Consider the following 24,216-nt stretch of genomic DNA (forward strand, 5'->3'; position numbering starts at 1 on the left):
TACAGGGATTTTGTTGCAGGCCGCCTGGCCGAAAGCAACACCTCCATCACGTCATCCAGGAGGTCCCAATCCTTATACCTCACCTCAACCTTGCAGATACCAAGAGTGAAGGTTGAGAGTCTTGACCTCTGGATGGAGAGCCTGACCCGCCCCACCAGCTTCTTCTCCCCCCCCCCCTCGCACGAGAGCAGATCCACATGGAGGGCAGATGGACATTTCCAGAAGGTCCGGGTACGACACTCTCCTGGCCCAATCCGGAGCAATGAGGATCATGTGGGAACCGAACTACCGCAACACTTGAGGAATGACGGGGACTGGAGGAAACGTGTACAGCAGTGGGAATGACCAATCCACCACGAACGCGTCTCCTAAGGCTCTGCTCAAATTCCCTTGAGCAGAATCTCTCGCACGTCCGGTTGACACTGGTGGCGAAGAGTGTAACGCTCACCTGATTCCCGCAGAGGCGCCGGTCTTGACTGGGTGAATGCCGTATCTTCAAAGGTGATGTGTAACACACGGTTGGCTCTTTGGGCTGGACCTCTGTGCACTGTATGTCTGACTCGAAGGTCTGCAGATAGAAAATATGGGATTAATGAACTGGGGTTATTGGGTCACTCTCTCCTCTTCCCTTTCTCTTCTCCTGTAGAACCCCAAAGGTTAACACCCTCACCTTAGGTAAGTGAACGCCGAGCTCTCCATCTGCCTCGGGGCAGGGTGCCGTAACCAGTTTCTTCACTGGATAAGGGTGCAGGCCTCTTGACCTCAGAGGACTGCTGTCCGTCGTTAACTGCACGAACGATAAGTTCTGGGCACTTCAAATGTCTTAAAAGTCTTTTGTAATGATCTCTTGTTTTGCAGGGTTCCGGCGATGGCGGATGGCGGGCTGATGAGAGTTGAGGATCGAACCCGCGTGAGGAATAGAAGTGCCTGAAAGCACGTAAGTAAGCGCTTGTAGCCTGCTTCACGATGCGCACTAACTGTCCCTTTTATCTTGCAGGTACAAGTTCGGAGCTTTAGAGAAGCTGAAGGGTGCTGGAATACCCACTGGATTCGGCGTGGGAAGGAGTAATGGCACGTGAGTAATAAAGTTGCCCAATGTCTTTCAACGCACCTTCTTTTGTCTTTCAGATGCGGGATGCAGCGCCGAAGGCCTCCGGAGCGTGCGAAGAGCTGGTAAGCTTTTGTCTTTCAGATGCCGGAATGCAGTGCGAAGACCTCCGGAGCATGCGAAGAGTAGGTAAGCCTTTGTCTTTCAGATGCCGGAATGCAGCGCGAGGCGTTGGTGACAGCCGATGGACCAGGTAAGAGATGCGCTGCCACTGAAGACCGTAGTGCTAACCTGTTTTCTTTGTCTTTACAGGTGCTGCTGAAGACTGGATTCCAGGATGGTAAGCCTTTGTTCCCTTAGGCCCAGGATCAGAAGCAGAAGACACGATGAGCGTTCTGCTGCAGAGAATGCAGAATAACGCAAAGCAAGATTCATCCATCGGGTGTGGTTTAAATAGCCTCCTGTAGTGCTTAGGTGTCTCCTTCCACAGCCACGCCTAGGTAAGAAAAGAGTTCCTGCTTTCCAGAAGAGTTCCAGTGTTCTGAACCTAGGGAGTGGCTCCTGCTCCACCCAACAGGAAAAGTAGTCCCAAACAGAAGAGGATCAGGGGTTCAACTGGCAGGTAAGTAAGCAGCATGGTCTGCTGCAGGTAAGTCCACCCAAGCATTATGAGCTCGGCGCTTCCAGCGATGGGACTGGGCATCTTTATGAGCCTGGTGCCACTGGCGCCAGGACAGGGTCCAAAAGATCCCAATTGGGACTGGCTGGCACTCGGAACCGGGGTTATGGGTCTGCTTCCAAGGGAGTCGGGCAAGTCCTGATCTTTTGGAAGCAGAGATCATGACAAAGAGATCCACTTGCGGGGTTACCCAAAGATCAAAAATCACCTGAAGGACTTCCTGAGCCAACTCCCACTCGTGGGAGACTGATCTGCCTGTTCAGAGCGTCCGCCGCCGCATTTTCATCTCCAGCCAGGTGAACTGCCGAGATCGAAATGTCCTACTGGATGGCCCAGAACCAGAGCTGCATTGCCTCTCTGCACAACGGAAGTGACCCTATCCCCTGCCCTTTTTGTTGTGGTAATGCATGGCCACTGTATTGTCTGTCATGATCAGGACACTCTTCCCCCGTACAGAGGGCAGAAATGCCTTAAGGGCTAGCCTTATGGCTATCAGCTCTAACAAATTGATGTGGCGTCCGGACTCCGACGGAGGCCAACGACCGCTGGCGGTCAAGTCGTTGGCATGAGCGCCCCATCCTGTGAGGGGAAGCATCCGTCACTACCGTCACCTCCAGCCACAGTTGCCAAAACTGTTCCCCCCCCTCATCAGGTTCCCTTCAGTGGCCCACCAGAGAAGACCCTGACTTCTGCAACCACGCAAATCTGCATACAGCGGTGCTAGTAGCCATGAACCGGCTCACACGGTCAGCCGTATCCAAACCCGACTGAAGGGCCTCACACATGGCATCCTTGCCATCCAGCACGATAGCAAGGAAATCATCCCTTTCTTCCCCCTCGGGAATACGCTCAGCCGCATAAGATACACAGTTCCACAGAGGGTGTGTAAACTTTGCCAAGGCACACGTGGAGTTGGACGATTTCAAGGCCATGCTTCCAGCTGAAAACACCTTCCGTGCCCAACCGTCAAAGCGCTTGTCGTCCCTATCCGGAGGGATGGAAGGGTACGCCGCCTGCCTCGAAGTGGCCATAGCCGCCTGAACCACCAAACTCCCAGGAGTGAGGTGATTAGATAAATCGATGGGGTCGCCAACGGAAGGGTGGTATTTTTTGGTCAAGGACTTATTCACAGCCGGAAGAGAATCTGGGGTCTGCCAAGCAGCTGCCACCCTTTTCTGTAAGGAAGGATGAAAAGGCAAAACTGAGTCAGAGGACAGGCCCTGATCTAAAATGTCCGACAGATCATCCTGCACAAAGTCTTCAGGAGGATTGGACCAGCCCAGATACTCTGAGACCCGTGACATGAGCCTTCTTTACGAAGACTCCGCATGAGCCCCAGGCTCAGGTCTACCAAAGCCCACTTCCGGGGAAGTGTCCAACCCACTGGCATCATGGAGTGTCTGTCTCAACTCCTCCAACTGACTGTCTCCAGAAAATTGGGGAGCCTCATCCAGGTCACCAGGGTCCTCAAACTCAGACCTCTCCTCCTCTTCGTAAATGTCAGCCAGAGAGAGAGGTGAAAACCAGGTCTGGTGACAGAAGAGGGACCGGAGGCCACAAATGGCCACACAGACTTCGATGTAGCCTTCCTCGGAGGATTCATGATGTCCGGGAACTCCAAAAGGCACACTCAGAAAAAAAAAACCCTGAAGGCGCCGAAAGCGTTGAAGGCTTTGACGTTGAGAGCATCGACAACCTCTACGTCGGGAGCGCCAAAGGCCTTGGCGTCGCCACAGGTGCCGTGGGCTGGTATGATGGCAAAGCATCGACGTCTGAGTCGCACGGACATGGCGCCGACCGAATCGACACTGGCACCAAGCCCTCCATAGGTAGCTGCAGTCTCGCTGGGGATGAGGACCGAGACCTAGAGACACGTCTCTTGCGACCCTTCGATTCCTTGTCCGTACGGTACCTTGACGGCTCCAAGTGTGTCGCAACGCGAACCTGAGCCCGAAGGCGTGCGAGCTGCGGAACAAGACCAATCCAGGCTGGCTTCGTCAGAAGGCGCGACCGGATCAGTGTCCTGCGATTGAAAAATCGCCATCATGGATTTCTTAAACGCCACCCATTCCTCAGGAGTCGAGGACTTCGTAGGGCACGTAACCTTCCTCGAGGCACCATCCTCAGAGGAGGACGGGGAAGGTGACCGGTGACGGTGCTTCCGCGAGTGCCGGGACGAGGAAGAAGAGTGGCGGGACCCACTCCGTGTGCGAGATCCCCAAGATTCCTTCAGACGCGGGGAGTCGTCCCTTGGAAGTCAGGCTTCGAGCTCCTGCCTACCTAGAGCTTCCCCTTCCGTTCCTGCAAGGCCTTGGCAGTCAGCGACTGGAATTTCGAGAAGTTGTCGGTGTCGTGCGACTCGCCGAGGCACCACAAACAAATGCGGTGGGGGTCGGTGAGCGACATCTTAGTCCCGGCAGGTCTTGAATCCGGACCGCGGAGTCAGAGGCGTCGAACAGAAAGACATCTTCAATGAAGAAAACACACGAGGCGCGCCGAGTCTCACAAAGTTAACACGTTCGCTGAAAAAACGGAACTGTGGCTTCGGGCGCCGTGCGTCCTATTTATAACATCCTGTGACATGCTCGACGGAGGCCCTCGAGGGACATGGACCCAACGCCATCGACGCAGGACACCCTCTGCTGAAAAAGTTTCCGAAGTGCACAGCTGTGGACATTGCATGTCAAAGATGTGGAGTGCGTTGGAGGACACAATCCATTTGAAATGTTATTTATTCAAATGGGTTTCAATGATTATTGTAATGCAAGGTTTTGCTTGAAACAGTTCAAGTTACTCAGCCTAGTGACTCCTAGTCCAAAGTCCCCTTTCGAACATCCCCTTAGGATGTCGTCCCTATGGGTAGGTGACCGAAGTAATCAGATTATAGAAAGATTCTTAAGGGCACAGGCCTAAAACCATTTTCAAGAAAACTGCATCCCTGGTCACCTTCACATTGGCTAGGCTCTGAGCTAGAAGGAGCCTTTAATATTGTTCTGGGATAAAGTGGTGGTGCTGAGCACAAAGCCCACCTTCCTAATTAAGGCAGTAACAAACGTTCTCCTTAATCAAGAGATTTTGCTTCCGGCCTCCTTTCTGGACACCGATGACAACTTCGGGCATGTGGCGTGTAATAAGAATAAAAATAAATAAATAAAAATAGAGAACCTTAACCAATCTTAACGTGGCCAAAAATACTAATACAGATGTGCTTTGGTAGGCAGCGAAGGCCACCATCGCCTGATTGGTAGTCCGTTTCATCTTAGAGGCATCTTCACACAGACGTGGCCAGAGCCAAAGAAGCATTGTTTGTCTTCCACAGGCATGCCTCCCCGTCACCCCTGGAGACATGCCAAGCTGCCACCTGATACACTCTGCATGTGTTATGTAGTCATTACTGGATACCAGCTCGCAGGCAGATCCGAGATTGTCCACAGGTTATGAAGAAACTTTTCATCAGGAATTGTCAGCAAGGTTGCCTAGTGAGAGGACGGAGATACGATGGGCGAATGTCTGTAAGAATGTGGCTCTCATCTATTAGCTTGGGAGAAAGGGAGAAAGGTCAAGGCAGGTTAACATTTTATAGAGGCATGAGCGATCCGAATGAATGTTTGGGTTGCACGCATTTAGCAGGAACTCTGGAAATGTGTTAAGGTGCAGAAGTTCTGGGAGAATTTGTGCGGAGTATTTAACAGAGTGCTTGGGTTCTCTCTTGATTATGATTTTGAGACATTGATTATGGGTGGGTCGACTGTGGCACAGAAGCAATGAGGTTCATTGATGGCAAACAATTTAATTCTAAGACTTCGGAAGTCAAGGATTTTCCCAATTGAGAGTACATGGTTTGATGAGATGTTTAGACTGGCAGATATGGATCGAGTGATCTATAATCATCAGAAGAAAAGGAAACTGAGAATATTTGGGGCCAGTTTCTAGATATGCATTAGCTCTGTGATCCAGGTTTAGGAAAGGGGGGGGGGTTCTGGGTGGGGAGTTCCTGCCGGCTGCGATTATTATTATGTGAATTTGAAAAAAGAATAAGCTTTTCAGCTAAGCCCCCAGGGGAGATCTGCATGTTTAATCCTCCCTTCGTCAATATGCTTTGGTACTCTCCCAAAAGGAATGCAGGAAAGAGGGCGGGATATAAGTTAAAGTTAACTCACTACTGACGACTGCACTTCTAGTCCATAGTCCTTTCTGCCATACAGCCCTCCCGCCTTCCCAACTAAACAGTGTCCCCTAGTAGTTAAGACATGCAGATAAAGGGCCTTGCGATTGGGAGACAAGAAGCACGCAAAGGAATGATCCGCACACAGGAGTTACCCACACATACGCATGTGGCAAAGCTTTTTGTAATCTTCTGGGCGGGTGTACCGGTCTGGTCCTGTCCCTGTAGGGACGACATCCCAAAGCTATGGCAGAAAAGGGAGAGGATCTAGTGGTACTTTTATCTCTATTTGCAAAGCAATAAACTAACTTTTGTTAAGTTAATCTGCCTCCCTTTTGATTGCACAATGAATAGCTGAAATAAATGACAGTGCAAAACAAAATGGAAACCTTAGTTTTGGAACCCAAAATTCACTTTTTAGAAAACTCTGATCCACTGTCAGTAAGGTCAGTAGACGTTTGGGGGGAAAACCCTAGGACTTTATTGGTTAACCTCAAAGGCTAGGAGGTTGATGTTCACTGGCTTCTGTTTCTTGTCATTCAGTTGGGCACTAGGATTACCCTTGCACCTACCATCATAACATACATATTAGTATTTTGCCTTTTACTCTCGTTATTGACAGCGCCAGGGTGGGCGGCAGTACAAGTAGACCCACTATAAGAAAGGATGACAGCATTTTGCAGGCGGGTTGGACCACAGTTCAGGGAAACCATCATTGATTTTCGTAAACAAAGTAAACTTACGTAGTTTTGCAGGTTTCCATCAGCTCTGCTGCGATAGCATTCCATGCGTAGCTCTTCCGGAGAGAAGTCTTCAAAGCCTTAAAGAAGAACCATCAGAATCACCTTACTTTTAAATATAAAATGAAGCACACTTATCGAAGCACGAATAAGGCAGACATTTCACATGAAAACCTCTATGCAATCACTTGCTATATTATATTATAGTATGTTGGAATGCTATGTTATGTGATGTAACAGTCTTCTTCGGCTATGATGCTACATCCCATGCTATTTTGCTTTTTCAACACTTTCCTTTCAGCGCGAACCTTCCATTAGAACAGATAACTAGAAGTAATAAAGGTTTACATTTAAGTTAAGTTGATTTATACTGTGCACTGCTGACATTTTGATGGTATTCAGGTGCTCAGTTGTTTCATCGAAGTGAATTAATTTATGGTAATTCACTTCGATGTATTTACTTTGTGGGGAAGTAATTATCTATGCATAATTGGGGTTAAGAGGTATAAGGGTGGGGAGTGGTAGGTGGGCATTGGGGAACCCCCATTATTAAAAACATTTAAAAAAAGGAAATTCTTAGGAAATGCATCGAAGAGAATGACTACAAAGTAATTAACTTTGATGAAACATACAACCGTTATAGATACAGGAGGAAAAGCCAGCTTTGATGTGTTAAATGGTGTCTATGTATACATAGAAGTATAAAATGGTCAGGACACAGCAGCCAGGCTCCTGCAATACATTTAAATATCTGGGCCTTCATCAAGTTCTGAAGGTGAAGTCCCACGTGCTTGGTAACAATAGGATGGGAGGCCCGTACAATGGATGCCAGTTGGTGTTAACATACCAGAGGACAAAAGGCTGCATTTATATGTTCACTTGGACTCCTCTTTCGAAACTGTATGCACATTCCAACCCAGAACCAGTAGCCAGCCCAGCAGCGAAATAGCATTACATCGGAATGACCACATTTTGGCAACCTGTGTATATCCTTGTGCCGTTTATGGATGCTCTTTTGCCGTTTCTCTGATCCATTTAGATGCAACTTTCACCCTTCACTCTCCCAGGTGCAAGAATGCAGTTACCCATTAAATGTGTACCACCGCCAGAGAGAGGGATCAACAAACAGGAAGGGGGTCACAAGGTTTTATAAAGAGTTGGCAGCTGAGTTGAGTTGCTGCAGTCTGTGGCAGTCTACTCTCTCCTTCACTACAGAGACCCGAGTCTCTCTTCAGTTCCAGTTTTGTGGGAGGACCCATATAAACCCTTACTTTCCACGGAGCAGCCGCAGAGTTGGCAGCAGAGTTCAGTTGCTGCAGTCTGTGGCAGTCTACACTCTCCTTCACTACAGAGTCCAGAGTCTCTCTTCAGTTCGTTTTGTGGGGTTGACCCATATAAACCCTTACTTTCCGCGGAGCGGCCACGGAGTTGGCAGCTGAGTTGAGTTGCTGCAGTCTGTGGCAGTCCGTGGGCAGGACTGGCAGACCACCTCTTCATGGAGTCGGAAAACGCTCAGGGTGGAGCTGACGAAGAGGGTCGCTGGATGCGGAGTACCAGCTTAACCCCTAATAGACCAGATTCTACCCAGGCCCCCTCGGCTCGTTCGACCCTAGGACCTTGTGGCCACCCACCATTGACATTGACTTTGCCCAAAGAACCAAAGCGAGCTAGAAACGCTGAAAATGCTCTAACATCAGCCCGTCGTGCGGGACGCTCACCCGCCCTTCTCCTAAATTCACCAGACTTGGCTGATTCCTGCAAACTCTCCACCCCATTTCCAATGGCAATGGCAGCAGCATTGGAAGACCCGAGACAGCCTGAACAAGCACCGGCGGCAAAAACTCCCGGCTCGTCCCCAGTGCAGCCTGCCGAAGGGCGGTCTGCGAGGGACACGCCTGCCGGTTTGAGTTGCGCCACCGGTCTTGTTGAAAGTATCGAGCTTCAGCCCTCCTCTCCATCTACACTCGAACTTCCTCGCATCGCGGCTCCAGAGACGGTTGACTGCAGTCCGCGGTCCAGGGACGCGACGGGCCCTCGTGGAGTTCCGGGCGCGGGTAATGTCTCTGCGCACTCGGCGCTGAACAGCATGGAGTTGGGGCGGGGGCCTTCCTCCATCCCCTGCACGTCATCAGAACAAAGGCTAGTGGAGGCCTTGTTTCACGCGCCAGCGGGCGCGGCCTCGCCCCCAAACGGGGGCACGGTCAAGAGGCTCCAGGAAGGTGACAGGCGGCAAACGTCAGAAGGGAGAGAGAGGAGCGGCCCTCCTCCAGAAATTCTCGATCAAGCCGATGACTCAATTGAAGAAATGGTGGAAGCAAGTGAGTCCACCACCTCGTTCACTGTTACCCCACCACCAAAAAATAAAAAAACAAAAACTGGACCAAAAGCATCCCATCTACCAACTTCAAAAAAAAAAAAAAAGAAAACAACTCACCAGACTCTTCAAAAGAAAAAAACACCTGCTTTAAAGGCTATGTCAAAAACCGTCATATGCAATTCCTTGAAGGAATATTTCGTGAGCCAAGGCAAAAGGAAATATGATGTTCTAAAAGAACTCACAGATGCAGAAATATTGGAAGTTACCATAGAACACCCTGCAGGACCAAAACAAAGTCAAACTCAGAGGCCTAGTCATCTCACTTCTTCCTCAATTTCGACCAACTTACCCTCTCCTTCCAACTCCAGTGGTGTCGCATTGAGCCAAGACCCTTCAAAAGCCAAAACCCCTCATTTACCCCTCTCCACTCTCCGCCAGCACCAACCATAACAGAACCTGAGTTTTCGCGGCTTCTACCCCCCAGCAAAATACCATTGGTGAGAGACCGGCGATCTCAATCTCCGTCCGGGGATCATCCAGTTTCTCCTAATCAGACTGAACCAGTGGTAAACCACACAAGCCCTGCAATAGGCCGTTCCGTCACAACGACCAGCTTCATCTCCAATACCTAAGGCCCAAAGGCCAACAAAAAGCACAACACAGGTCCCTGCCCCCCAGAACCAGTCCCCAGCCACACCAAGGAATAAAAGTAAATCAGAAGAGCAGCAACAAGACGACGCGCAGAAAGATACTCACCAAAAAGACAGGACCCAACAACCTTAATGTCTGCAATAACAATTGCCCTTGCGCCGTTCAGAAAACTGTACGAGGCAATTAGCGACTCACTCAAGGAACAAACAACCTTAACTGCAATGACTCGCACAAAACTGACTTTCCTTGAAGGATACATCACAGCGAAAGAAAAATAGGACACTGAATTGTTCAATAAAATCCTGCTGGCTCCCCCTCACCTCCCCAAGAATTGGGCCTACTCTCGAGCTTCCACTCCAGAATACCATAGTTATCAAGGATTCAAAAGACCAAGCCACTCAAACTGAAACTAGTAACACAAACAAACCGCAGCCGGTTCCTAAACCACAAATGGCGGACTGAACGTCTCGGCCTGGAAACTGTCTGGTTCATTAAAATAAACAAAAAAAAAAAAAAAACAGTTTCACCCTGGTCACTCCGAATTACCCAACCTATTTTCAATCGGAGGCTGCAAACGGTGGACCGCCAAGCCCTCCATACAATCATAAAGGACCTTCAATGAAGTTCCCAGACAACGCGAAACCTCCGGATACTCAGCCTGGCGCACAGACTCACGCAAAGCGGGTCGAGAAAGCAAAACTTTCACCACAGTCCGACAAAGCCTTAGTACAATCCGACCCAAACGATAGAAAAGAGCGGGCTCACCAAGTAGCACACACGGTCAGGCCAAAAGAGAAAGAACTGAAGCAAAGGGAACTCTTGAGGCCTACCTCGAAGAACACTCGCTCAGAGATAAGCCCCCACCAGGCCCCTCCACGCCAGTCACCGATCACAGCAGAGGACTTTATGAGAGATGAACATCTCATGAATTTAACCCTCCATCCTTCAGCCGCGAGTGCCATCGACCCCCACAATTAGCACTTTGGCAAGCAAACTACGTCTACAAATCTCCAAAAGATGGCCTCTCCAGTATCAAAAAGCATAGGCGTCGGAGTGGCCCCCGCACGGAAGAGCACCAGGTAAACACCCCAGAACTCCGAGAGGTCCGTTACTGTTGAGAAACCTCTCATCATCCCCAAAAAATCAACATAATGGAGTGGATCTGCGGACCTGCGAGAAACAAAACCCGAGAAATAGAAGTAGTCCGGCCAATCCTTGAAGAGGATTCAGTCCGAAAAAGCTAAGCAGTCCATGCAGGCAAAAATACATCTCCCGACTTCACAGACCCCAACGCTGTCGGTCTCCTATCACCTTTTAAGAACAGATCTCACAAAACTCCGAAGCGATAACCCTCAACAGGGGTACAGTCCTAAAAATTTTGAAGCACGTCAGATTTTAAGCACCCGACGACGGCTGACTTAACGTTAGTCGAGCCATACCAAAGGGCACAAGGCAAAGGCCTTTCTCCACGTTAAAGTGAACGCGGTGAGACGGAGATCTGGAGAAGGGGATGTCGACCTACTCAAACGTGGTAATATCATCAAAGAGTGGACAGCCTCAACAGAGAAAGAAATTGAAACCACGGTGGACAAGTACCCCAAGTCAAAGTCGTCCATAGCGGCAGCACAGGGGAACCCGCAAGAACATCCAAAACCAGAGAGCCATCGGACGGCTTCTCTCGCCGGCCTTGGTGCAGAGGTCAAACGTACATACTGGAAAGTTAACCAAAATCCTTCAAGTTGGATAAGAGAAAGGAGATACCCAAGTCCAGAATCACATGGGACTCCTAAAACAACAATCAAAAAATTGAAGGACAAGTCTAAAGAAGCGCAGAGTGAGAGGCCCCTTCCTCCACCTCCAAAGACCTTGTCTACATTCGCCCCAATCTAACAACTTCTAGCGTGGCTGCCCAAAGCCCCAACGTCCTCGACGAAGAAATAGCAATTAACATCAATGATTTTGCCAACGAGAGAAAAGACTCAATCACCTCCTTCAACGACCAGCCATAGCTTGAAGACTCAAGGAAGCTCAGACCTTAAAATGATGTCTTGGAACACTAAAGGATTCAGCCACCTAACAAGACTAGGTGAAGTAAAGCTAGCGGATTACGACATCATAACGCTACAAGAAACTTGGCTCGTCGACAAACCGGGAATCAAAGGTTTCTCCGTAATGGTCTCACCAGCCAGCAAAAGGCGACTGGGTCGCCCGTCCTCCGGTCTCTTGGTAGCAGTCCGGCTTGGAGCCGGTCTGACAATTAAGAAATGCCTAGCAGCAACCCAGAACCATCTTGCGGTGTTGGTGGGGTGGGCAAAAACATCTGTTCCAGCCACTAAAATAATGACGATCAACTGGCTAGCTATAATTACAACATACTGGAATCCGCAGTCTATCACAAATGAGAAATTCCTCAAAACCATTGAATCAGAGATCGACATTATTTGGCCGCACAGGAAGAGACATTAAGGAACAAGTTACTTACCTGTAACTGTTGTTCTCCAGCATGGGTCTGGCATGGATTCACATGCTCATGAATATTCCCCGTCGTCAGGCTGGGAATCCTCGGTAAAGAAAAAACCAGTATCAGTTTCGTTTCTGATCTGTCTTTCGTAGTAATAACCAATCACTGGTCTCTGCGTCATACTGACCACAGCCAATGACTGCCCTCTACCTAAGCACCGCCTCTGGCAGCCATCTTCAGATTTGGAAGCACGTGAAGTGGCAGTATGACCAAGTGAAGAGCCGCAGAGGGGTAGGCGGGAGGGTTCGCATGTGAATCCATGCCAGACCCATGCTGGAGAACAACAGTTACAGGTAAGTAACTTGTTCCTTCTCCAGCATGGGGTCTGGCATGGATTCACATGCTCATGAATAAAGAATACATAGCAGTACACACATGCACAACCACGGGAGGTGGCAAAGGCTCAACATTAAGCATCACATAAACTCAACATTAAGCATCTTACCTCCTCACCAGGCTCACCTCAGGCGAACAGGTTGCGCAGCACTGCTTGGCCGACCCTGGACTCCTCCCTGGAATCCCGGTCGACGCAGTAGAATTTCGTGAAGGTGTGCGTCGACCTCCACGTAGCAGCCCTGCATATATCCAGCAGGGGCACACCAGATAGGAACGCCGTGGTAGCTGCGATCGCTCTGGTGGAATGGGCTCTCGGACGGCCAGGCAGCGGTCGGTTTGCCAACCGATGACAGTACATGATACAGCCGGAGAGCCATCTGGAAATGGAAGCCTTCGAGAGAGCCTTCCCCTGATTGACAGGTCCAAAGTTCACAAAGAGTTGTGACGTCTTCCGAAAACACTTCGTGCGGTCTACGTAGAACTTCAGCGCTCTAGCCACATCCAGCGAGTGCAAAGTCCTCTCAGCCGGCGACGAAGGCGACGGGAAGAACACAGGCAACACCAAGGGTTCGTTGAGATGGAAGTCCGATGGCACCTTGGGCATGAAGGAGGGGTGCGTCCTGAGCACTACCCTCGTGTCGTGGAAAGTCAAGTACGGGGCCTTGCAGGAAAGGGCCTGGATCTCTCCCACTCGTCGTGCGGAGGTGATGGCCACAAGAAAAGCTGTTTTCCACGATAGAAACTTCAACGGGGCCGAGTGCAGAGGCTCGAACGGAGGTCCCATGAGCTTGGTCAGCACCACGTTGAGCTCCCACGCCGGGGCCGGGGCCTTCACCGGCGGGAACGATCTGAACAGTCCCTTCATGAACTCTTTCACCAGACGATGAGACCACAAGGACGTCCGCCCCGTGGTTCTGGTGTATCGGGAGATCGCAGCAAGATGAATCTTGATGGACGCGTGTGCCAGACCAGCTTTGGCCAGCGTCAGCAGGTACGGCAGTACTTGGGGAGCCGTAATCCGTAGAGGGTTAATCTTCTGTGCGTGGCACCAGACAGAGAACCTCTTCCATTTGTGTCCGTAGCATTTAAGAGTCGAGGACGCCCTGGCCTTTGCAAGAACCTCTCTGCAATCGGCCGGTATGTCGTATCCTCCAAACTCTAGCGCTGCAGGAGCCAGGCCTGCAAGTTCAGCGACTTCGGGTCGTGGTGGAGGATGGCGCCTCCTTCCCTGGAGAGTAGATCCGTGTCCGCCGGCAGCTTGATCGGCGGGGACGCTGACAAGTCCAGAAGGTCCGGGAACCATATCTGCCTCGGCCACGCAGGTGCGACGAGGATCATCCTGCACCGTGACCTCTTGAGCTGGTTGACGAGCCGGATTAGCAGAGGCAAGGGAGGGAACGCGTAGAGGAACAGGCCCTCCCAGGGGAACGAGAAAGCATCGCCCATGCTCCTCGTCTGGGGAAACCTGCTGGCGAACCTCCGGCACTTGGTGTTCGTTGCCGTCGCGAACAGGTCGATCTGGGGTGTGCCCCACCGTCGGAAGAGGCGATCCACCAGATCCTGCTGTAGTTCCCACTCGTGGCACGAGCGCAGCTCCCTGCTGAGTGAGTCGGCGATGGTGTTTTTTATCCCTGCCAGATGAAACGGCACCAGAAAAATCCCTTGGGCGACGGCCCAATGCCACAGGTCCTGCGCCTCCTTGGACAGCGCTGGGGACCTGGTTCCGCCCTGTTTCCTGATGTAAAACATGGTGGTGGTGTTGTCGGTGAAGATCCTCACCACTTTGCCCTTGAGGGACGGAAGGAAGGACCCGAGGGCCCAAAACACTGCACGGAGCTCCAGGACGTTGATATGCAGGGACTTCTCCGTCGGGAGCCAGAGTCCCCTTGCGTGCAGATTTTCGGTGTGCGCTCCCCACCCTTCCAGGGAGGCATCCGTGGTCACAGTCTCCTGGTGGGCTGGGGTCTGGAAGTCCATGCCCGCCGTCAGATGCGCGCGGGTGCCCCACCACCGTATCGCTCGTCGGAAACTCTCGTCGAGCTTGATCCTTTCCTCGAAGCTGCCCGTGGATCCAGCGCGCATCCAGGAATTCTTGCAACGGGCGCATCCGGAGCCTGCACATGGGAATGAGGTAGATGCAGGAAGACATCATCCCGAGGAGGGACTTGATGGACCTCACCTTGGCCGCGTCGGCCACCAACATCCGTTGCACCTTGCCCAAGATGGTCCTGGTCCTCTCCTCCGACGGGGAGGCCAGAAGGGACACTGTGTCGAGCCTCGCTCCCAGAAACAGTGCGACTTGCGCGGGCACCAGGTGGGATTTGGCATAGTTCACGGAGAATCCCAGGTCCGTGAGGAGTTGGACGGTCCTTGCCGTGTGGACCACGGCGAGCTCCCTCGTCTTGGCGCGGATGAGCCAGTCGTCCAGGTAGGGGTAGACGTGAATCCCCTCGCGGCGCAGCTGCGCCGCCACCGGTGCGAGGCACTTGGTGAATACCCTGGGTGCCGACCGTAGTCCGAAGGGAAGGGCTTTAAACTGGTAATGACGCCCTTGGACCACGAATCTGAGGAATTTTCGGTGCCCCTTTAGGATGGGAATGTGGAAGTAGGCATCCTCCAAATCCAACGACGATAGGAAGTCTCCTTCCTCCAGCTGACCCAGGACGTGCTGGAGGGTGACCATCCGGAACTTCTGCGTCTTGATGAACTTGTTCAGACGTCGCAGGTCTAGGATGGGGCGCCATCCTCCCGTCTTCTTCTTCACGAGGAAGTATCGAGCCCCGAAGCCTCTTTGGGACGAGTTCGATGGCGCCCTTTCTGAGCATCGCCTTTACCTCCAGGAGAAGTTGAGGGACGTGAAGTTCTTTCCTGGCCACGGGGGGGACGCGCGGGCACCTTCTTTGAAACTCGAGCTCGTGGCCCCGGGCCAGGGCGTCCAGCACCCAACGGTCGGTGGAGATGGACTCCCACACGCTGACTAAGCCCGCCAGCCGGCCTCCCACCGGGGTGCTTCGGTGGGGGCCCGACCCCACGGCCGGTTCAATCCTGCTTGGACGCGGCCTTGCCGCCTTGACCTCCTTGGCGACGACGGCGGGGTCCGCTAGACTTGCCTCGTCCTCTGTAGGCCTCTTGCGACGACGAGCGGGCCGCTTGACGGTAGGAAGCGAAACCGCCGCCGGAACCTTTGGAGGCGCCCTTGCCTCCGCCGCTCCGAAAGGGCGTTCGTCGTTGCTGCAGGACTCCAAGGGCCCTGGCCGTCTCAGTATCTGCCTTGATGGCCTGAAGGGAATCGTCCACTGTCTTCCCAAACAGGTTGTTCCCGTCGAAGGGCATGTCCAGGACTCTGGTCTGGACGTCCTGCCGAAAGTCTGTAGCTTTGAGCCATCCACGACGTCGAAGGCAAACGCCGTTGCCCAGCTGGCGGAACCCAGTGTCGGCGATGTCCGTCACCTTCCTGCAGGATCTCAAGGGCCTCCGCCCTCTTGTCGTCCGGCAGAAAATCCAGCAGGGGAGCTATCTTGTACCAGAGCTCCCTGTCGTAGCGGGCCACAATAGCCAAGGCGTTGGCCGCTTTAATCGTCGTCGCTGCCGACGAGATGACTCTACGTCCCATAGCATCCAATTTCTTTCCCTCGCCGTCCGGCGGGGAAGTTGATGTGGAGGCCGCACCCCCCCCGCTTTCTTCCTGGCTGCCGCGGAGACGACGGAGTCCGGGGTAGGCTGCGCCCGGAGGCATAGGGGGGCCGTGTCCGGGACCCGGTACTTTTTCTCGTACCGGTCTCTTCTAGCTGGCGTTGTGGAAGGGTTCTTGAGGAGGGAAAGGCCCTCATCCCAAATGTCGTCCAACAGAGGCACTGCGAGGACCGTCTTCCTCTTGGCCTCGCGCCGCTGATAAAGGAAGCCTTCCTTTTTCTTCTCCTCAGGGCAGAGTTGGAAAAGCTCGGAAGCCCTGGAGATCATGGAGTGGAAAGATCCGATCTCATCGGGCGGAGAAGCCCTGGTGGGAGGCGACGACGGAAAATCCTCGTCGTATGCCTCGTCGTCCGTAACCGTCGCTGCCGTGTCAGTCCCCGTATCATCCCCTCGGGTGGACGGGGAGGAGGGCTGGACGGGGCGCGACGGTTGAAAAGGAGGTGGTGGATGGATCCTTCTTTTCTTGGTAGGGGGAACACCAGAAGGTCCCGGTTCTGGATCCCCCGACGGGAGAGGTTCCTCCGTCGGTAACGGTAGCCTCGTCCTTATCTCGGAGCATAAGGACTGTATGGCCAACAAAATGGCCGCCGAGTTGTCTTGCGGCGCTGGCAGAGGGGAATCCGACGGGCGAGCAGGGGCCCCGTCGGTATCCTCGACGATGTCGTCGTCGTCACCTGCGTCGGGGTCCATCCCGGCGGGCTGGCCTTCTTCCACGCCTAGGCCGTGGCTTAAGACCTCGATCAGCTCCTCTTCTGAGGTTGAGGCCGAATCTACGACGACGCCCTGCCCCCCCTTCTTCTTCCCCACGGAGGGTTTCACGGGGGTCCTATCGATGGGCACAAAGGAAGACTCCCTCCGCGGAGGCAGGGAGATTCTGGGCCCTGAGGTCGCCACCACTGGTGTAGCCACCACAGGCTGAGCCAGGGCCGCCGCGACCGTTTCGATAGAGGGCTTGGTCGGATGGATCAAGGCCTTCACCACCTTAGGTGCGCTCACCGCCTTATCCTTGAGGGAGGGGGCACTGCCACGCTCCTCCTCTGCCTTAGAGCTCAACCGGGGCCTCTCCAGGAGCTTCGCCGGGTGCTCGGCCTTCCTCTTACCCGACCCAGAGCGTTGGCTCGTGGTTGATGGTGCCGGGGAGGGTGCGCCCTGCCTGGCGCCCGTAGAGCCCGACCGTTCGGCGCTCCCGGTGCCAGCGGACTCGCGGTGCTTGGCCTTATGTTGGGCCCCCGTCGCCGGGGCGCCCTCAAAGGTCTTAGAAGACCGCTCGGATTTCTTCTTCTTCTCGCCAGACGGGCTCTTACCCTCCAGCCAGTTGGCGAGACGTTGATGGCGGTCCTTCATGGTCCGTTCCGACATGTTGCCGCAAAACGCACAGTCCTTCTCCACGTGCGTCTTGTCCTCATGAAGGCAGTAAAGGCAGAAAGAGTGTTCGTCCTCCTTGAAGACGTTCTGCAGCTGGCATCCAGGGCAGACCCTGAACAGCTTTCCGGGCGTCGAGCTTCCCTTCTCCTGGGCCATCTCCGAGACCGGGCCTGAGAAGCTTCTGGAGTCCTCCGAAGCGTAGCTCGACGAAATCTTCACCCTTGAGGGGCACAGATGAATCCGACACGGGTCCCCGTTGATCGGATGTAGGATCGGTGGAGCTTGAGGCTCTTTTGACCGAAAGAATCGAAGTTTTTTTGTGAAAAAGCGCGAAAAAAGCACTAACGCTCGAGAGCAATAGCACGAGGATCCCAACACATGAACGTGCAGTAAAAATCTGAAGATGGCTGCCAGAGGCGGTGCTTAGGTAGAGGGCAGTCATTGGCTGTGGTCAGTATGACGCAGAGACCAGTGATTGGTTATTACTACGAAAGACAGATCAGAAACGAAACTGATACTGGTTTTTTCTTTACCGAGGATTCCCAGCCTGACGACGGGGAATATTCATGAGCATGTGAATCCATGTCAGACCCCATGCTGGAGAATCATAATAAGTGGCGACCTAAACGCCAAATGCCAGAAAAACAGCCAAAAAACCAATCACTGACGACCTAAAATACAGGCAGAATCTCGTGGGCAGAAATTGCAATCACTCATGAATTCCAGAAACCTCCACAACATCGAGGAGGCCCTTCCCCCAGTATGCCATATCCCGACTTGGGAAAGAGGTGCTCAAAATGGAACCATTGACTATATCTTTACATCGGAAGGAATGCTTACTCGGATTACATCTTTTGGAGGTCCTACGGATGGCCGACAGCGACCACAAAATCCTGAAAATCAGTTGGCCTTCGGAGTTCAGTACGAGGGAGTACTCGTCTGAAGTAACGGAACCAACAGCCCAAGGAAATCGTCTCAAAATAACGACTGAAAGGATCACAGAACTTACAAAAACTACGCCAGGCAGCACTACCAAGAGGCAGGCGTCCTAATATCCTCAGCAGACTACCAGCCTCTCCTACTCCCATACTACTCTAAAACACAGAAAAATGCTAGGGACACTGCTCATCCCATCCATGAGTACAATAAGGAGTTGGTCCTCAAAAGGCGAAATTTGAGGAAATTGAAGAGGCAAGCGACTAACTTAAACACAAATGATGCTAAGAAAACCTTCCTGGAAGAACATAAGAGTTATAAGTCATCGATTAGATTCCACAGATTTTCCCTCTACCAACAAGACACCGAAGAAATGTTGAGAAAACTGGCAGACAAAAACTCTGGAGCTTTCTGGCAACTAATAAGAAAGATTGACAATTCCACGATTCTCGCAGCAACAAACTGTGTCGCGGAGGACTCCTTGATATCCCACTTCTTCGCCACTTTCAAGCTCCCCACGCAGGAACCTGGCATCACTGAAGAAGCCCACGAACTCACCAACTGGGAAGACTTCTCAGACTTTGATGACATCGTGACCGCCATAAAAAGAATAAAAACCTCAAGAGCCCCTGGTCCCAATGGAATTACCAACATCGACCTGAAAAACCACCCGACAGAATGGGCCACCTTCATCAGTCAAGTTTTCAAAAACTGTACCCTCTCTAAAACAATCCCGAGTTCTTGGACCCCCTCGGTGGTCGTACCAATCTATAAGAAAGGAGACAGGGCGGTTCCGGGAAACTACAGGCCAATAGCTCTCCTAGACACGATCGGTAAGATCTATGGCTCGTTCCTGCAAAAGAGCTTTCAAACCTGGGCAAAATCCGCTCAGTTTAACGACCCTTTCCAAGCGGGTTTTATGAAGAACTGCGGAACAACTGTGAATATCATGATCCTTAGCATCTTAAAGAATAAACTCATGGAATGACCAGGAAAGGTTTTTCTCGCTTTCATTGACCTCACCCAGGCATTCAACCAAATTGACAGGGAGTTACTATGGTCAAAATTGGCCTCCTGGAACTGCCCGAATACGTTACTGGAGCCTGTCAAAGCCCTTCACACTGGAACCTCAATGAGAGTCAAACTGACCCACAATGGCCTACTTTCCAAGGAAATACCAACATTCCGAGGAGTTAAGCAAGGATGTCCCCTTGCCACAGCACGGTATCTCATTTCTAGGCAACTACAAAGAGAGTGCCAACCGAATAAGATCTTTTCCGCCCAAAGTTGGTCAAGCAGCCCTGGCTCGACGGCTATATGCTGATGACATTATCCTCCTCGACCAGACAGAAATCGGCCTCCAAAGACAACTGGACAATCTGGCCTTGTACATATCAGAAAACAACCTGGAGATAAATGAGGAGAAAACTAAAATCCTGATAATGGAAAAACCACCCGGAAAGAAATAAAAAAATGTACAAAAAAAAAATCAAGCTGGCACATTGAAAACGCACCCTTGGAGGTAATCAAAAACTTCAAATACCTGGGAGTGATGATAGACGGTTCTAAAACTGAAGTATCAATGCAAAAACATCTGTGGGAAAAAACATGAAAGCTAACAACACAGGCGCGTGTTATCGATAGAAAATATGGTCGATTCTCATTGCTACCGGTGCTAAAATTCTATAAAGGGAAAGTCGTGCCGTGCTTGGTCTACAGAGGAGAAGCAATGTCTGCGATTCCATCAGCAATTTGGCAAAAACTGGAGGGGTACTTGTGGTGGAAAGTTCGCCAATTTCCAAACTCGACATCAATTGCAGCCATCAGAAGAGAATTGGGCCTTCTCTCCCTGAAAGCAGTAAAAGAGGCAGGAGAAATGACCCTGTTCAGGAAAGTGCTTATCTCTGAATCTCCACCATTATACAATCTGATAAAAACGGAAATGAACCATGAGAGCTGCAAGGCACTGACAGCATGGGCTGCCAAACAAATAGCAAGCCTGGCTAACATTGCATGCACAGAAGAGATATTGATCCAGAATCCAACCAAAGTCAAAAAGAAAATGGACCAAGAAGACTGGATCGACACCCAAGCAACTGCAGAAAAAAACAAATTACTGGTACTTCTTCCTGCCCAAGCAACAAAACTGCACTTCACGACTGAAATCGTTAAAAGGTTTCCGGACAGAGCGCTGCACCTTACTTTCCTAAGGGCCAGGCTGAACTTACTGCCAACTAACGAAGTTCAGGCCTTCAGGGGCTTTCTACGTCAAACCATTGTCACCTGTGGAAAATCCCAACAGAAAAGGAGTCAGTGAAGCATCTTTTGCAAAAATGCTCAAATACCATTAAATGGAGAAGAGCGTTTCTTGGACCTTTAATCAAACCACTCTGCTTGTTTGAAGAGGAAGTGTGGTGGTGCCGTCTAATGAGTGGTTCAAAGTCCTCATGGTCCCTAGCAACGGCAAAAATATTAAGGGCCGTCTTGGACGAATGCGCTAAACAAGAGACAGACCAACCAACAGTGAGTTTGGCTGACTAGTCAAGTACAACGAAAAGCAACAGACTCTATACAGTGAAACTAATACAGAGTACCTAAAAACAAGAGAAATAGAAGTAATAGAAGATTGAAGAGGAAAAAGAAATGAAGAAAACGCAAATAACTAAAGAAGATCATCAAAACATTTTACAAAAACATAGAATTGATAAAGGCAAATAAATAAATAAAAAATAAAGAAACGCCAAAAAGTAAAGGATTAGGTGCAACAGAGCTCAGGGAGTAGGTGTTCGCACAAAAAATTAAATAAAAATGGGTGCTGTCCTTCCATCTTTCTCTTTGTGGTTGCTCCACGTTGTTTTGGCTGAAAACAGTCACACAGTCTTTGGGGTTTCAAGTATTTCTTGGCTTAGTTAGTTCGGGTCAGGATGTGGTCTTGTTTCTCCTGGATTGATGTAAAACTCTTCCTTTCCCCCTTTCCTACTCCTCATCCTCCTCTCTCATCCTCCCTCAGCCTCCTAATCTATGGCTTCCTCTCCAGCCCACCAGGCTGTTCATTCCCCCCCCCCCCATCTCATTTCTCTTCACTACTATGCCTTAGTTTCTATTGTTCTCTCTTCCAAACTCGCGTATCCCTCAGCTGCACCAGTCACTCTTCTTTCCTCTGCTCGTCACCTCTTTGCTCCACTCTTCTTTCTTTGAGCTCCTGTCTCCATTCTCACCTCTGGTCCTCCCTAGAGCCTCCTTGCTCCACCCGCCCCTTTCTGCTAAATCCTTTAATCTACCAGTTCACTTTTGAACATCTTTTCAGCACTCTTAACTCCCATACTATATCACCCGCCTACCGGCTTTCATTACCCCTCAGCCAGGTTTATGACTACTAATGGAATGAGGGCCTTCAGATGTGGAGAATGTAAAAATGTTGCCTGGGGATTGAGCGCAAGACCGTGGGACTACAGGTTTGACAGTTGGAATCAACTGGTGGAGGGGCCTTAGCAATCTGAGGACATTTCAGCTGTATACGTCATCTTGAAACCAGACTGTAGAGTGTGGTTATTGGTAACTGCTTCGCTCTCCCTTCAGGGGTGAGTACGAGTTTGACTTTTCAGAATTGTGCCACCTCACAAAGTTTAACATGGGAGGCTCACAGACCAACTTTCCTTCCAAGTAGGAATTGCTTCATGGACATCCGTGATCACGGGTCCAGAGACTGATCGAGATTCCCTCCCTTCTACGGAGTGATACATCTTTGGAGCCATTATCATGCTTGGGACTTTTCTGGTTAAAACTACAGAGTATACAGACTATACAGTGGTGCCAGAGGGAGCAACTAAATACCTCCTCTCTTAGGCCTAACATTAACCTGCAGGTAATGCCTGGCACCCAAGGTCACCATATTCCCATCCTCAAGTCTTGCTTGTCCAGCTTGGGGAATTGGTGTTGCATATAATCTAACATCTGTAACTGGTTCTGCACCCGAAAGTATGTCCTTCTGACCACTAAGTCACCAAAACAGTGGTATCCTTTGCACTTCAGCAGTTAATTCGAATTCACTACCGTCCAACCACGTGTTACCTCTAGTAGGCAGTCTTCACTTGCAGTACACGCTTAACAGTACAATTTAATTCCAGACTCTGTTAAATAAGGGTTAAAAGGCTGGATTATGCAGGTAACAACCTCATCCCATGAGTGATCCAGCCTCGCATCCCCATAAAACTCCTAGCAGGCGTCAAGAACTTCCTGTCGGCACATTCAAGGACGCTGCTCCAAGAGGAGCAACAATTCCAAAGCCACAATCGCGTAGCTGCAAATACCCGTCCTGCCTATAGAACCTAGCCAGGTATAGCTCTCCCATCTACTGTGCATTGCTTCAACACAACCACACCAACATTGGCACCCAGGTATCGCAGAAGGCATTGAAGGCAGCCCACCCCTGCGCAAGACATTCATATTATGCTCAGAGCACGTTTTGGGGAGGAAGCAGAGTTGCTTTCCTTCTGCAGGGGAAATCTTCCCTAAGGGCACCTATTCTGGTCAAAAACCTCTCCTCTCCTCACTGCTGGCCATGGCATTCGCCATTTAAATGGCTTCTTGGTGCTCTTTACAAATACTGCTTAATATAACAAAAACAATTTAAATAGCTGACCATTTTACAAAGGGTGGGGAATAATGGGCCGCTTGACTAAAGGTTGACTCAAGGCATGCTGAACTCTATTCATTTACATAAGTGTCATGTAGAGCAAAGTGACTTTTCCGTGCAGCCACTTTAAAGCAAATGCACACCTGATGGATGGTGTCAATACTAAAGGTGGGGTCACCAGCAGATAAGTGAGTGTAAGATTAGCTGAAGGGCTATCGGTGGGCTCGAGTCCCTCAGTTGAGGGATGGGAGATGCATTTTGGTCTTGCCCAGACCAATACTGGCATCATTTGTTTGAGCATTCTTCCTTAAGTTAATTTTGCAGTTTTAAGTTCCTGTATTTGCCATTTGCAGGGGAATATTAAGTCATGTCTTGCATCTTTATCACCTTTAGGCAGGCCTGCTCGGAACAAGTTCTTGGTTGTGATACCTTGCAGAAGAGGGCAACTTCAGCAAGTAATAATGTATGTAAATATGTTCTATGTAAAGCGATCTATAAATAAGTTATTAATTTACGTTTTCTGTGGTGGAGAGAGAACCATTCTGTACCCATTGCAAGACCCAGAGGCACCTGTGCCCATGTTGGCAAAGCGACTGAACAGATGGACTGTCGGGCCAGAGATGACTGCATGGCCAATTGCTGTCCACCATTTGACCACGGATGCCCCCTTACGCTCCGAGCCTCACAGGTGCATTGAGAGGTGATAGGTAGGGTCTCTGAGGATCTGGAGCTCGCTTCGGAATTGATGTGCTACAGCCAACAGTGGACAGATTCCTCAAAGTTAACATTGCATGAACATCGCTCTGTCCTCTGCAACACTCCGCAGCTTTTCCTGAGGCAGTCACATGGAAGGTGCTTAGCTGGAGGGGGCTCAAGGCATGATGAGTGTAGGTGATCAGATGAAGATAGAGTGCAATGAGGTCTGCGAGTGGACAGTAGAGAAGCAGAACCACGTGCAAATCCCATGAACCATTTCAAGAATGGAGAAGCAGCATGACAGGGTCACTGAGAAGAATAGATTTTTGACAATGGCGACTGAACTTCCGATTCTCCAGTACCTTATTGTCTAGCTCGGTGTTGTGGGCTTCCCCTCTGAGGGAAGATGGGATTGTTCCTGCCAACTTTATCG

General features: G+C 50.9%; 1 protein-coding gene across 1 annotated transcript in view; it reads right to left on the reverse strand.

Annotated features, from left to right (window-relative positions):
- NUP42 (nucleoporin 42) overlaps window positions 1-24,216 on the reverse strand; it is a 528,594-nt gene that overhangs the window by 172,128 nt on the left and 332,250 nt on the right. Inside the window, exon 4 of the mRNA XM_069648326.1 lies at window positions 6,636-6,712. Within this exon, the coding sequence (XP_069504427.1) occupies window positions 6,636-6,712 (77 nt within the window). The remainder of the gene's footprint in view (window positions 1-6,635; window positions 6,713-24,216) is intronic.

The sequence above is a fragment of the Ambystoma mexicanum genome, chromosome 2q, assembly GCF_040938575.1.
Source record: "Ambystoma mexicanum isolate Mex_15411 chromosome 2q, UKY_AmexF1_1, whole genome shotgun sequence".
NCBI lineage: Eukaryota > Metazoa > Chordata > Amphibia > Caudata > Ambystomatidae > Ambystoma > Ambystoma mexicanum.